We start from the raw sequence: 15588 nt of genomic DNA, 5'->3' as shown, positions 1-15588 counted from the left end.
TGAATGAAGTCCTCCCCTATTTATACGAATTCTAAGGCGGTTTGAGAAGAACTTTCCTTTTCCTTCTCGATATGGGATTTAACATTTCTCTTCCTCGATATTTTCGGAAATCCTCCGTGAAATTCGGAAAGGTCAGCCAATTTCTTAAACTGGGCTTTAATGAACCTTCTAGAAAGTCGTATGTCGGCCCACCCGATTTAACTTTGATTCCAATCTTCGTAAACCGAGGTCTTTCCGGACCGGTCTTGATTAATACCAGCTTAAACCGGAGGTGCGAAGTACACCACCAACAATTTTCACCATCCAACTTATCTCCTCGGTTGAGCTCAGCAATGATGTTCTTACAAGTAGACGACATATCTGCTTGAACACCTAGAAACATTACTTTTTTTGCATACTTTTAACATATACCATATAATTTTGCCATGAACACAAAATAATCCAAAATAACTCAATTTTGATATGAGATCGAGAGTTCACTATGTTCCCAATCATCACTCGTATCAAAAATTTGTTATAATAAATTAATTTGTTTCATGTAAAATTTTAGGTTCTAAACTAATCAGAACTCCCACTTGATCAATGTATTTTATATTACCAAATAAAACATATATATAAAAAAATTATGATCATATTTTTTAATTCAGATTTTTTTTGGGTTACTGTTCATCATCTTCTTAAAAGACAATGTTTAACAGCAAAAATGTCTGAAAAAATTTGACCCTAATATCTCTCTAAATATATAACCAAATCATGTGTTCTATATATCAATCGAAAGATAATTTCAATATATATACACGGAAACAAAATCACGTAATTCCGAATTATAAACAGAGCGATATGAACGAAACAATATTTCTGGTTTTCTCACTATTTTTCCAAATTCATGCAATCTATTACGGTTCTCAAAGTGATATTTTCTAGAATCATTCAAGCCTATATGGCGAACGTTTATGCAAAGTTTCAATTCATTTCATCATATATTCGCGAATTTTATCATTTTCAATCATGTGAGCATTAACTATTTTCTCCAATTCATCATGAATGAGGGTGACTAACATATCGCGGTTTTAATTCATGATTACTATGAACGTGTTCATTCCAGAACCGAATCCTAATGCTCTGATACCAATGTAAGAGTTTTATGCGGAATCGTTTAAAGCAAACACATATCTTTACCCGGTTTAGCGATGAATATGACTCGATATGATCTGAAAACGAACGCAAAGATCGGGGAAGAGATCATAGATGGAAATCAACCACTTATCACCGTTCAAATGTCCTTCCTATTGATCTCTCCAAGATTTCTCTCTCTAAAAAACATTTTCTCTTTCCTCACTAATTTCTTTATTTACCAACAGTCACAAACTATTGTACACATACATATTATTTCTCTCTGCAATGTCTCATATATATACTTAATGAAAAGATACAGTCTGTAGAGTCACAACTCTTCATTTAAGGAAGTTATAAAAACTAATTTCTCATAACTGCTGGTTTAATCAAACCGGTTCGGTATGCTACCAAATAATCATGAATGCAAATCGACCATAAACCAATACAAATAATGACAACTTAAGAGATGAAGCTTAACATGATATCTGAACTACCAAAAAGTTTTTTAATTACCTACGCTCTGATATCAAAGTTTTGTGTTTGTGCTCGCATAAAAGATAAGTACCAACAAGGAGAGATATCTGTGAAATAGGGAGAAAGGTTTGGAAAACAAATAACTAAAATTATCTTTAAACTTAAAGTATAAATATAATGATAATTTCATAGATGAAACTAAATATGGTATCAAAGCTAGCAAAAAGGATTGGTTAAGTACATATGGTCGGATAAAATAGTTTCATGTCCATGCTTACGAGAAAGATAAAAATTGACTAGGAGAGTCAATTTCACCAAAAAAAAAAAGAAAAAAATTGAGACTAAAGAATAAATAAACAAAATAATGCATAAACTTAATTTATACAAATAATAATTATCTTATAGATAAAATTTAACATGGTATCAAGACTATCAAAAAAATTATTTACCTACGGTATAATATTATTATCTCTTGCATGTGTTTGCCTTAAAGATAAGAACTAATAAAAAAAAGAAACAATTCTCATAAAACTTCTGGCTATGGAGAACGAAGAATTAATCATAATATCAAATAAAGAACTCAATCAATAAATTCATGGAAAGTTATAAATGTTGTATATAAAAATAGTAGTTTAGATTATTTTTAAAACCGTTTTTTTATTTTATATTAATTATCCTTGTGGTGTTGATACTATAATTGGTTTTCGTTAGTTTCTATAAATACTTATTATTATTATTATTATTATTATTATTATTATTATTATTATTATTATTATTATTATTATTATTATTATTATTATTATTATTATTATTATTATTTATGTTTGATTTATTATTAGTAATAACTTTAATTATCTAACCGGTTATTTAATGCAATCTCTCTATTCGCACAATATGCATACCAAACATCTAGTTTATATTACAAAAAAATATAAAGTTTTTATTCTAATATCCATATATATGTGGATAATTTACACGTAGCTAACTCTATACATACATGAACCTCTAAATTAGCCAAACATTTTTAGAAGATCACATAACAAATTAAAAACCAAGTCGAATCAAATATTTCTTCACACTTATGTCGTCCAAAAATTCACCAAAAACATTGTAAAAATCAATAATTTCGAAATTTAACCAAAAACATTGTGAAAATGTCAAATCTGTTAATACTCTCTCTAGCCATTAACATAACATGAACACAGTCACACATGCACGCACTAGAAGATAAAAGAAATCTGAAAGTCAACTGCCTTAAACTTAAAGATTGGAGAAGAATTTTTTTTTTTTTTACTTTGGCAATATGCTGATTACCATTTTAAAGGTTGTAAGTATGTGTTTAAGGCTAATTAGTAAAGTTAAGTGGACTAATTAATACAATTTTAAGTGGGAGATTTTTACCAAAAAAACAAAAATAAGTGGGAGATGTGCACACAACTCTAAGTGGAGATGTGCTAAACACTAATTTATCTTCTTCTTTTTTATTGTTTTTTTTTTAATTTTTCATTTTAGCCAAAAAAACAAAAAAGAAAATTCGAACTCTCATTCTCTCTCTCTCTCGTTCTCTCAATCGTCTCTTTCAAAGTATCCGTTGGAACAGTTCGTAATCTGCGAAAAAAATCGCCATTAAAGAGCAGAGAAGAATCGATTGAAGTTTTGTGATTCGATGTCGTTTCGAGAGAAGATGCCGACGAGTCCCAAATCGCCGCTGAGAAAGAGACGCTCGAGCTGGACCGGGTCATGGCTGAACCACCCGACGACGTCTTTCAAGCAAGTAGTCTCCGCCGTTATTCAGGCTCAATCGCCGAGATCCAGGTCCAAATCCCTATCTTCCGATTTCGATTTCACCGATATCGATCGAACACTCTCCTTGCCCGACTCTCTCCTCCTCAAGATCCTCCAAAAGCTTCCCGATTCCCAAAAAAACGATTTGTCTCTTGTATGCAAACGCTGGTTGAAAATCCAGGGACGACGTCTACGGTCTGTCAAGCTTTTCGATTGGGATTTTCTCTTGTCCGGGAAGCTCGTCTCTAGGTTTCCCAAGCTCACGAACGTTGATCTGACGAGCGCGTGTTTGAATCCGCCGCGAAAAAACTCGGGTATTTTGCTATGTCACAAGTCGATTTCGTTTCATATTTCTTCGGATTCGTCGAATTGGGATTTCGTCGAGGAGAATCTGTTGAACAGCGAAATGGTTGATAGAGGGCTTAGGGTTTTAGGAAGAGGGAGCTGTGATTTACTCAAGCTCGTACTGATTAACGCTACTGAATTGGGATTGCTTTGTTTAGCTGAGGACTGTTCTGATTTGCAAGAGCTGGAATTGCACAAGTGCAACGATAATCTCTTGCGTGGAATCGCTGCTTTCGAGAATCTGAGAGCCTTGAGATTGGTTGCGAGCGTAGACGGGCTGTATAACTCATCGGTTTCCGATATAGGCTTGACGATTCTAGCACAAGGGTGTAAGAGGCTGGTGAAGCTGGAGCTTAGTGGTTGTGAAGGTAGCTTCGATGGGGTTAAAGCGATTGGGCAATGCTGTGAAGTGCTTGATGAACTGACCATTTGTGATCATAGAATGGATAATGGTTGGATACCTGCGCTTTCGTACTTTGAGAATCTGAAGACGCTGAGAGTTTCGTCGTGTAAGAAGATGGATCCTAGCCCTGGACCGGATAAGCTGCTTGGATCTTGTCCGGCTCTGGAGAGTTTGCTTCTCGAGAGGTGTTGTTTGAATGACAAGGACGGGATGAGAGCTTTGTTTAAGGTCTGTGATGGAGCAAGAAAGATTCATATTCAGGATTGTTGGGGATTGGATGATGATTCTTTCAGCTTGGCTAAAGCTTTCAGGTATCATTATACGTTTGTTTTCCCTTTCAATTATTGAATTCATGGTTTGTTGTTCAAATGGCTGCTTTGATGACCAGAAGACATAGTAAAGTATTACTCCTTTTAGTCAAACGCAGCTTCTCCGAGATAAGAACATGTAGTTTAACTTAATTCGGCCATAAAAACTTAAACTTGGTATTGATGTTGCGCATAATATGGTTAACTATGGATTGTGAATAGCATTGAATGCTTGCTTTGATTTGTTTGCTCTCTTGCACCCAACCCTGAAACTCTTCTCCTAGCTCTGCTTCGAGATGCTAAAGATAAGCCTTTTTAATCATCGCTATTTCATTGCAGGAGGGTTCGGTTTCTGTCTTTGGAAGGATGCTCGGTCTTAACAACAAGCGGTTTAGAGTCAGTGATTCTGCATTGGGAAGAGCTTGAGAGCATGAGAGTCGTGTCATGTAAGAACATAAAAGACAGCGAGATTTCACCGGCGCTCTCGTCTTTGTTCTCCCTTCTCAAAGAACTGACGTGGAGACCAGACACAAGGTCTCATCTTTCATCGAGACTCGAAGGTGCCGGAATCGGAAAGAGAGGCAGCAAATTCTTCAAGAAGAGATGATGCATTGAGTGTAAAATCTTATTATAGTTATGGTAACCCTGAAAAACTCTTTGATATAGACAAACACAAACTCTTAGTTATATTTATCTTCTTTCTTGGGCCCATTATTATTACTCTGTTGTACAATTAGCCTTTGGTGATAACAAATTTGTAGTCATATATATGTTCAGGAAAAAAACTCTTATGTATTGCAATGTTCTGTTGTTATGTATAATAATAAAACTCTCGTCAAATTTCAAACTTTTTCATTAGAATTTGGATCTCTAAATTATAAAGCTAAAGAATTTACAAGATTTTGTATGTTAGGGACTTAGGGTTATTAGTTCTGATTTCTAGAGAAGAAAAGTCTGAGAAAGTCAAAACACTCAAAACCAAAGAACGTTCTTCTTCTTCTTCTTAGTCTTGTGTTTTGGAAAGATCTCATGGCTTCGTCACTTCTATAAGCTCTCATCACCGTGTCTTGTTCAACTTCTTCTCTAAACATCCAATCTTCCCCGTCATCTTCGCCGTAGAAGATATCTCTCATTCCAGCTTCGACTATATTCTTCCGTAGACATGGTAACGATGCAGAAACTCGTGATTCCGCCGCCGTTAAGTCACCGTCCGGAATCGAACCACCGTCTCTTCCGATCATCTTCTGAAGATTGTTCTGTGATTCTTTGTATCAAAGACTTTTGCGTACCTAACGTCCTAGTTATTGTTACTTATAAGAAAGTATTTCGTTATTTTGATAGGACTAGGAATTTCGAAGAAATAATGGAAAAACGTTTAACGATTCTTTACATGTGTTTATGTTTTTATCCAAAAAGAAGGAGGATTTTATCAAAACAAGCGACGTGTAAGTAGAGAATATTTCAAAATCACATATCTTTTGGCGATAAATACTAATTTATATCCTTAATTTTTGCGATAAGGATAAACTCATAAATAGAAAAGAGAAGCTAAGTTCATAATAATCTAATCTATAAAATCATGATTTTTAAACAACAAAATACGTTTTTACATATCATCCTCATTATACCAATGCATCATCATCAGGTCCATAACAACAACCAAAAAAAAAAAACAAAAACAAGACCTTGAAACCAATGGTTGTAACATTGAGACAACTACAATGGCCGCATCTCGAGATCAGAGCTATGGTGCGATACCGGAACAGAGTCATGTCTGTCTCTGTCATTAGAGGCACTCATCTCCTGAACCGGTGGCGGGTTAACCACGGTCATAGGCATCACAAAGTTATCCGAGAGCCGGTTCTTCATCTCACGGTGTTCTTGACAAACCGCACAAAAGTGTAGGCAACAATGCACCATACATGGATCACATGGCGAGTTCTGTTTTGCATCAAACACACAAAAACACACAGAGAGACAAATTTTACAAACTTTGTGATTCGTTTTTACATGGTTTTATGAAAACTTTGTGATTGATTATATATACCTGGAGATGATATTTTCTCTGTAGAGTTTGCCTGACGTTTCCAGTGTAAATTCCACACATCCACCAAACAAACAACAAGCCTTCCCATACAAGAAACGATGTGTGTGGATCAATACCGGGAACACAAGCAACTATCGACGCGGCTGTTAGGCCACCTTCTACGACAATCGAGTGGCAAATACATGCTTTGGTCCACGAGGTTTCCTCGTCGCTCAGAGTTTCGTAGACACGTCCGAATAGAACACTCGGGCAAAAGAGTCCCTGCCAAACTGTATAAATAGTTTAGAAAGACATGGAAGCAAGTTATGGTCTCCAAGAATAACACTGAAAATGTCAGATTAAGCTCTTAATTCTAGTGACATCAATCATATTGATGTTGGTTATGTACAGATCAACCACTTACAAGTGTTCATGTCCCTGCCAAACTGTATAAACAGTTTAAAACCGAAACAATAAAGAGAGAGAGCAATCTCTCAAAAGGGTCTTGAACTAAGCTCTTAGTTCTTGTGGATCAATCACTTTGATGTTGGCTATATAAAGAGATCAAAAACTTACAACTGTTCATGTCCTCAAAGCAGCCGAATATTCCGGTAGTCCATGGCTCATCTGCAGGAGCTTCGAAATTCTCAGGCAAAGCTTGGCCACACTCGTTGCATTTGTGAACAGCTAGCTGTTGCAGAGAAACAAGCATTCACAGATCTAAATAGATCGGATTGGGAAATTGATATAAAGAGTCAAAGCACAAAAAACTAATCGATCATGGAATCGGACAAAAACACAAACATAAATCAAAATTGGTCAGTTGATGAACACGAATGATAGATCTTTGTCGGAAGTCATAGAATTGCAATTACATTATCGATCAGAGAGTAATCGAGTCCAAGAAATAACTTGAGATTGAAATCAGATCAGTAGAGAAGAGAGACATACATGAGGAACCTGAATCGGTTGATTGAGTTCGCCGGGATTCACCTCATCGACCGGAGCTTGCTCCTTCGTCAATTTCACGTACCTCGACGGTGCTCCTCCGTCCGACATCTGTAAATCCACAGTTTTTTAACGATTGTGAAATTAAAATCAGCCAAAATCGGAATGGAGTGAAAAACAAAAATCACTCACCATATGAAGGAATCACAATGAAGGTTTCTTCTTGCTCCGATGGTCGGATCTCTGTGTCTTTATTTTTTTACTTTTTTTTTTTTGTAATCAAATGGAATAAGATTTTGGGATGTTTCTGTGCTTTTAACCAAACTGTTACCAAACGAGTAAAAGAGACTTCATTGGTCTTCTCTCCCCGTTGACTTACCCAACTCATTAAGCTGCCTGGGCATTTTATCCGGACCCGAAAATCCGAATTGACCCGACCCGAAAAAGCAGAAGGTCGGATCTGTATCGGATAATATGCCTTAATTAACCGATTGGATCTTCTTTCAATTTAGTTCGGGTATCGGGTTTGTTCCGGTAATACCTGAGAACCGATTGGATATCCGGGAAAAACTTACTTATGTTTTTTTTTCACACTTTCCATTTGTCGACTTACAACTTTCCTTAGCCGGTTTGGGTCTTTTCAGATTTGGTTCGGTATGGTTACTTGATTTTGAAATTGTGGTACGTACATTTGTTGTTTGTTACTTTATAAGTTTATACTAAGTGGAGATCCGCGTCAAGCGCGAACTTGTAATGCTGATTAGAGGCGATAACCCTTGTTATTGATATGTTTATAAGTTATATATAATTTTTTAAAATGATATATTTTGATATTTTTTTATATAAACATTTAAAATTTTAGAGAGTATTTATTGTTATTGTGATCTAGTTAATACACCCATAATTTTTTATATTTTAATAATAATACTTTTAAAAGTATCAATTTCCGATAATTAGAACAACCATTAATAAAAAAAAGAGAAAAAATATCAATTCTGAAACATAAGTAAACTAAAATTTCATTAAAACAAATCATTTAATTAGTAAAAGTCTAAACCTAAACAAATAAAATAAACTATCGTTTCCTCACATTATGAAATACAGCCTTATATACAACATTCAAAGTCTTGGTTTGGACGTACCCTTAATATCCGTTATTAGGATCTTCAAACCAGCTCTCGAAGTAACACGTGATATAATCACATAAAGTTGTCCATGGAAAATAATGGGTGTTAGTAAATACAGTCCAACCTTTTGCAAAGTCTGTCACTGGCTTTTATTGATAGTCATTGCATAGGCGATAGCTAGTGGGAATTGTCTACGCCTCATTATAAAAGGAAACCTTGTCCCAGTGGGGAAAACAAACATTTATGGGATCAAAACCTTATAACCAATATACCCACCAGTTATGTGGCTAGCTTGAATAACATGTTTGGCCAATTGTGTCACCAAGAGTCTTGTTCTATTGCATAAACCACATATAGGGTCAATATTCTGAAGCAACATAATAGGTGTTCCTATTTTCAATTTCAGTTCATGGTTCGGCAATCCTGAGATCTTAATACTATTAAGATATTAGTGGGTGTAGACTTTTTCGTCAATCTTGTCCTTATCAGAAGTATCAATACTGTCTGAGCTAAAATATGTATGTTCCTTGGGAAAACAGCCAATTCCTACTTCAACTGTCCCAAATGGTGTGGATTCCTACCCGAGAAATTTAGTTACCCAAATTCATACCTGAATCCCTAAAATTTGGACAATTCAGACCTGTTTTTTGACGAATATAGACATTGACCCACATCTCGTTAGTCAACGATACCATTCCGTTAACGGAGAGTAGTTTCGTGCCACATCGACTGCATAGTTGGCATCGGGTGTTAAAACGGCGACGTTTTGACATTTAATAAGCAAAAATAAACTAAACGACGTCGTTTTGTAAAAGGTACAGAATTAAAATTTTATCTTCCCCGATAATTATTTGTCGTTGTTTAGAGGAGGGAGACCAATATACAGAGAGTAATAGGGTCTAAGATTCATAAAAAATCATGGTTAGATTCACGAAATCTACTGTAGTAGAAGAAAAAGAAACAAATTTTAACTCCAGAGATATAATTCATCTTCTGAGTTTGAGAAAAAATGAGGTAATTCGACATTTAGGGTTTAATTTTGACTCTCGAACTCCACCACTAATATCATCACCTCTTCGAAAGTTATCTTCAAAATTTCTCAAACTTCTCACCATGGTAGATGAGAAACAATTACTAAGGATTACAAACTTCCTAACGATTTAACAATTCAAAACCTTTAAAAAATAAGAAAAGTTACAACACCCAAAATGTCAAAGCGTCGTCGTTTTAACATCTGGTGCTAACAGTGCCGAGGAGTGGCACGAGACTACTCACCGTTAACGGAATGGGATCGTTGACTAACAGGATGTGGGTCAATGTCTATATTCGTTTAAAATTATTAGTACATGTATAAATTGTCCAAATTTTAGGGATTCAGGTATGAATTTGGGCAACTAAATTTCTCGGATAGGAATCCGCACCATTTGGAATAGTTGAAGTTTAGGGATATGGGTAATTTTTTTAAAAAATCTACGTTTGTAGAAATTTTAATTTTCTAAAGTCACAGTTTTGTACAGTTTATTTTTTAAGTAAAAGTCTAAAATAAAAATCCATACCAAGCAACTCCGTATTCATTTATTAATCTCACGTCTACATTTCTCGGGCTGAAAATTGCTCTATCTTGAAAAAACTTCAAGTCTCTCTCCAATCTGTATGAATCAGCATACACTTCTGTTACTATCTCTTTAACATGATTGACACATTCTTTTATCAGTAAATCGTCAGGGATTTCAATTCTGTTACTCAAATTAATTTTGCCATCGCCTACGTCCAAAATCCACTTCGAAAAAGACTCTAGCTCATTAACGCAATCATCTGCAACACCATTTTGAAGCCTTATATTCTTGGTTAGTTCCAAAACCGTACAACTGTCCCATAGGATAGAAGAATTTATGGTAGCCATAAGAGTTTGAGTGCTATTACCTCCGATAATAACAGAGAATATTTGCCTGAAATCTCTACCAAATACAATGATTTTCCCACCAAAAATGTTATCGGTTTTTAGTATATCACGCATACTTCTATCTAGAGTCTCAAAACAATATTTACTCATCATAGAAGCCTCGTCCCATATAATAAGCTTAGCTTCTCTTATCAATCAGCCTGGGGTGAATTGCTATTTATTGAGCACATTGTAGTTGAATTAACAGCAATCGGGATGCCAAATCTAGAATGGGCAGTTCGCCTTCCCTGCAATAGCAATGATGATATCCCGCTTAACGCATTAAGAACTATCATGCCTTCAGATCTAAGAGCAGCACCAAGAATACTCCACAAAAATGTTGTACCCGTTCCGCCAAAACCGTATACGAAATACATACCACCAGTATCGTTGTTCACTGCTCCAATAATTTGATCACATATACTCCATTGTTCATCGGTGATGGTTTTCAACATTTTTCGATGTTCTGCACGTAACTTCTCACGATCATAACTTTTTTCTTCGAGAATAAGAGGATTCTTGTCTTTTTCGAAGGAGACATCATCTGGGCGAGACATTGTGTCAAAATTCTTTAAAGTACTTCCATTTCGACGCATATATTTCTCTATATTAAACAATGTGTGATTCTTCAACTGCATATCAGACATAATTAATCTGTAAGGCAATAGAAAAATCATTAATCTATTAGGATAGGAATAATCATTTAGAGAAATATATAAAAAAAGACATTTAGGAAATGCACTTTGATTTTTATTCTTTCTTTTTATATTGTATAAGATATCATCGGTAAGATATTCCCACGTTGAATTCCAAAGATCTTGAGGTGCAGTGACAGAATTAGAAGCCAGAATAATAGCAAATAATCGGCGCAAGAACTTTCCAGATGTCCATAAACTTTCTTCCTTAATAGCCTCATTGTACTCTTTATCATCATCAAGCAACCCTAGAGAATAACATGCATCTTTAAAATTAGGATGAATAACTCCATTCACTGTGCGTAGATGCTCAAAGCGGGACACTTGACAATATTAAGCAACACCCTCAGATGGTACGACTCATCCTGCATGCACACATTATTCCTATTTAACTCACCGCATGGTCCATGTAGCATAGAATCACTTATCACTTCATAAAGATGAGGTTCTAAATCCTTATCTGGAATTTCTGCGAAAATAAACTTGTCAATGTCATCCCTGGTTAGAACTTTAGAATATGGATCCAAGAAAAGTATAACATGTGCATGCGATAAACCTCTTTTTTGAAACTCGATCGTGTATATATTGCTGAGCCCAAAAAAAAAAAACAAAATATCAACTAAATTATTGAGAAACTTGTAAAAAAGAGCTTAGTATTTCTTTGTCTTTTTTTTTTAAGTTTTGATGTAAAGAATTTTATCTTTTAAAAATAACTAGATGATTACCCGCATCATGTGCGGAAGAAATATTAATCATAATTATATTTATAATTACAAATATATATACTGATTATTCAATTGTAAATAATGATAAAAGTTACATTTGTTTGTAATATAATTGCATAAATGTTAGATAATTATTGGTTTTATAATTAATTTTAATTTTTATAAGAATGAAATTGCACATTAAATATAATAAATTATATTAATATGTTCTATTTAACCGGTTCAACATTAGACTATAAATAAATTGATTTATAGTATATATTAAAATATTTAGGTTTTCTTATTATTAAATTGATAATATGATTTTTTTTTAACAAAATGAAGATCAAAGAAAGATGAAATAAGAAATATAATGTTTAGTAATATAAGTAATATTATGTATTATTTATAATATGTTGATAAAAAGTAGAAAGAGAGAAAATATTTTTACAAATTAAATGTTTGAGTATTAAATATATAACTGATATATACTAATCTCTTACCAAATTAATTTTAATGGTATTTGATGTAATTGGTCTAATAAATTGAGCCTAATTTTAAAAAAATTTTGAGAAGCTCTCTCAGCTTGATACCTCAGCATGGCACAATTGTAAATCACACATGACAAATGTTTTGTTTTTAATATTTTTTTTTGTAAAATAATAATAGAAGACTTTTATATAAGCAAATATTGAAAATACCTGAATCTACTTTTTCCAATACTTTAGATAAATAGTCCATAAGATTATCCAGCTTCAATTTGAATACTCTACAGCAGAGATCCAGTCTATCTTCGATGTTCAAATTATGTTTCTGCAAATATCGTGTAATCTTCGGCCACTTTGGATTACACTTTATCGTAATAATAAAGAAATCTGGATATCTATAGTATTTGTATACAGCCATCGCATCCAAATAATGTTGCATCATATACTTAAGTCCACCGGTGAATGAAGATGGAATGAATACCTCAATATAAGAAATTCGTTATTTCTTTTGGTAAATTTTATAGATATATGGATAATGTATTTAAATTTATCGTGTAGACACACTTTGTTCGACTACATATTTCAAAGTAATATATTTTAAAATAATATATAATTAAAATATCAATAAATCCAATAAAACACTTGTAAAAACTTAAGCTTATTTTGTCTATCAAATAAATAAAAAACCCTAATCTCGAAAACATAAATTAGTTTAATCAATAATAATTCTTGTAAAACATCGTTTAAGCTATGAACTCGTGATATTGCAAACGATCACGAGAATAATCTTCAACAATCTCGCCATGATCCACAGAACAGATACCATTGAAAAGGAGACTGCGGAAATAAATTTTAAACTCTAATAAAAATTTAGGACATTAATTAAAATTTGTTGATAATAGAATAGCTTAAGACGTGAATAACCTGGTTTTGAAGGCATCGAGAGCTTGAAATCTTTGTTAAATAGAACCTAGTTGTTCGCGTAGCCGTCATTGAAACAACACCATCATAAACGTTGCCCAGCACACTTGTTGTGATCATAACAACATTAGTTTCAATAAACAACCTAAACCTTTCTTCAAACTGTTCAGCTTGTTCACCCCACAGTACCATTGTACGTAGTGTCGATTCCATTAATAGCATTATTTGAAGAGCTTAAAAGTTAGCATAGATAATCAGGAGACGATTCTAGTAACAATAGTAAATATAATTAATATTTAAAAATCTATTTAAAAGTATCCATACCATTTTACTAACAATATGTTATAACAGTTCTTCTAACAACAACGCCACCTTGGATACGGGCATCAGTTTTGTGCACATGCTTGATATAAGTAACTATATTTAAATAGATGACAATACTAAGGATGAATAAAGTATTTCAAATTTGGTTTTTTTTTTTAATTTGTTTAAACATACCGTGTAGATGATTGACCATCTTGTTTGAATTGTTGAAATAATCAGAGTCCACAAAGCGGAATTTCTCATGAGGAATTCCTTGAAATCCATAACTAACAGAAGTCACTCTCGTCCGCTTAGTAAGCACAATTAAAAAAGGGTTATTTGTAACCTTGTAACTCATGTTATTTCGCCGAACGTTGAAATTGTGAATTTCAATAAAGCATCCCTCAGACAAATCATCGCCATAAATAGGAACAGTAAAGAAGAAGAAGTCTAGAGAAAAAGAGATTAGATTTTAAGAACAATAAAGAACAATTAAAAAAAACAATAAAGAAAAACCAACAACCTATAGTTCAGACGTCTAGAAAAAAAAAACATTAACAATTATCAAAGGACAGTTTTTATGTTAAAAAATATGTAGATAATAGAGGTATATATAATGCGATAGATGCGTTAGAGTTTAGGGTTTCGAGAATCGGTGGTTATGATCGAGTACAAAATCGATGGCTCATCTCGTTGGCCCATTATCATAAGAGTCCATGAACAAATTTGTTGGCCCATTATCCTAAGAAAATCTATGTCACATATATTAATATGTAAGATTAATGATTGACCAATGAAAACTAATTAAAGCGACACATATTTATGACACGTAAGACGATTGCTGTGGAGACGACACCTAAGATTTTTGACCTCGCAAATAATAATATAAATTTTCTATTTTCTTTCTATTTTTTGGGTAATTTGGGTTTATGGTTTATACGGTTATCTTGTTTCGGCAACCATCAACGGAAAAAATCATGAACTTTGATTGTTTGTGTTTGCATCTGCATTTTCTTAAAACACATGTGTTTAGTATTCTTTAAGAATGAATCCGACAATTTTTTTTTGGTAAAAAGAATCCAACACTTCGAATGCCTAAGTGTGTGTATGTGCTTTTCTTTTTAAATTATTTTTAACTCAAACCGAGTATTGGTTACAGTTTACAATTACAAAAAAGAGTGAAAACTAAACTACACAAGTGTAATAAGAACTCACGAACTGGACACAAGTTTGAAGGACATAACCCTAAAACCAGACATAACACTGTAGACTCACTGAAGCACATAGTAAAAAAAAGATGCTGACCTTAATTTGTGTAAAGAAAAAATGTTGAACACATGTGAGATTTCAAGTTAAATAATTGCTTCCCTATGGAGAAATTGCAAAAGGAATTAAGCAAGAGCCATGCAAAATCAAAATCTTAGATATAAAAGTGCAATTTCTACTTGTTGTCACTTAGATTAGTTAGTACGTCTGTCTTTCATCTCTGTTACATTTGCTCTCAAGTCATCTTTTATTGCTGGAAGTATGGTTGAGGAATTAAATGCCGTATTTCATTCATGTATAAATACCTTGACTTGTACGTATTTAAGTTGAGTTGAGCTTTTGCCTCTCTGTTTGTGCAGATATATTCAATATGGATCTTACATTTCAGGAGGAATTCAAGATTTCGGTTTTCATAGGAACTTGCACTCCACACACTGCTGTGTGGAAGCAAGGTCATCGATGGACATTTGGTGACATAGTGAGATTCGTATATGAAGTGATTCTAAAATCTGTGTTGTTGCTTAATCCATGAAGTTATGAAAACTAGTTTTTATGCACCTGATTCCTCGTAGTTCTCCTAATCTACGCATAAAAAATGTATTCTGAATGTAAATTGGAAAAAACTTGGGAGAAACACAAACAAATAGACAAATCATACATTAATACTACATTCAGCTTTACTAGCAATTCCAAGAAGGAGCTTTGAGTGTATATAGTGCTCCAGTCTGCTTCGCTAA

At 33.7% G+C, this 15588-nt stretch overlaps 3 protein-coding genes across 3 annotated transcripts; 1 reads left to right on the top strand and 2 right to left on the bottom strand.

Annotated features, from left to right (window-relative positions):
* Positions 1-3186: 3186 nt before the first annotated feature.
* On the top strand, positions 3187-5224 carry LOC18018323 (F-box protein At5g51380). The gene is made up of 2 exons (XM_006401922.2): positions 3187-4434; positions 4771-5224. Exons 1-2 carry the CDS (start codon positions 3257-3259, stop codon positions 5036-5038), a joined length of 1446 nt encoding a protein of 481 aa, XP_006401985.1. The 5' UTR covers positions 3187-3256; the 3' UTR covers positions 5039-5224.
* Positions 5225-5357: 133 nt separating this feature from the next.
* Positions 5358-5672, bottom strand: LOC18018322. Its single transcript, XM_006401921.1, has one exon. The coding sequence runs from the start codon at positions 5670-5672 to the stop codon at positions 5358-5360; it is 315 nt and encodes a 104-aa protein (XP_006401984.1).
* Positions 5673-5987: 315 nt separating this feature from the next.
* On the bottom strand, positions 5988-7716 carry LOC18018321 (cell number regulator 6). The gene is made up of 5 exons (XM_006401920.2): positions 7598-7716; positions 7409-7516; positions 7034-7148; positions 6479-6747; positions 5988-6372 (listed from the first exon to the last, which is right to left on the bottom strand). Exons 1-5 carry the CDS (start codon positions 7598-7600, stop codon positions 6148-6150), a joined length of 720 nt encoding a protein of 239 aa, XP_006401983.1. The 5' UTR covers positions 7601-7716; the 3' UTR covers positions 5988-6147.
* Positions 7717-15588: the final 7872 nt, after the last annotated feature.

Source organism: Eutrema salsugineum, unplaced genomic scaffold, assembly GCF_000478725.1.
Source record: "Eutrema salsugineum unplaced genomic scaffold, Eutsalg1_0 scaffold_2, whole genome shotgun sequence".
Lineage (NCBI taxonomy): Eukaryota > Viridiplantae > Streptophyta > Magnoliopsida > Brassicales > Brassicaceae > Eutrema > Eutrema salsugineum.
This window is presented reverse-complemented; position numbering and strand designations above follow the sequence as displayed.

Bases quoted from the DNA above. Each gene is read 5' to 3' on its own strand.
- LOC18018323 (XM_006401922.2), top strand. From the start codon at position 3,257: ATGTCGTTTCGAGAGAAGATGCCGACGAGTCCCAAATCGCCGCTGAGA. The intron at 4,435-4,770 runs GTATCATTATAC...ATTTCATTGCAG, and splicing joins AGCTTGGCTAAAGCTTTCAG to GAGGGTTCGGTTTCTGTCTT.
- LOC18018322 (XM_006401921.1), bottom strand. From the start codon at position 5,672: ATGATCGGAAGAGACGGTGGTTCGATTCCGGACGGTGACTTAACGGCG.
- LOC18018321 (XM_006401920.2), bottom strand. The intron at 7,149-7,408 runs GTATGTCTCTCT...TCTCTGCAACAG, and splicing joins AACCGATTCAGGTTCCTCAT to CTAGCTGTTCACAAATGCAA. The intron at 6,373-6,478 runs GTATATATAATC...GATGCAAAACAG, and splicing joins AGAGAAAATATCATCTCCAG to AACTCGCCATGTGATCCATG.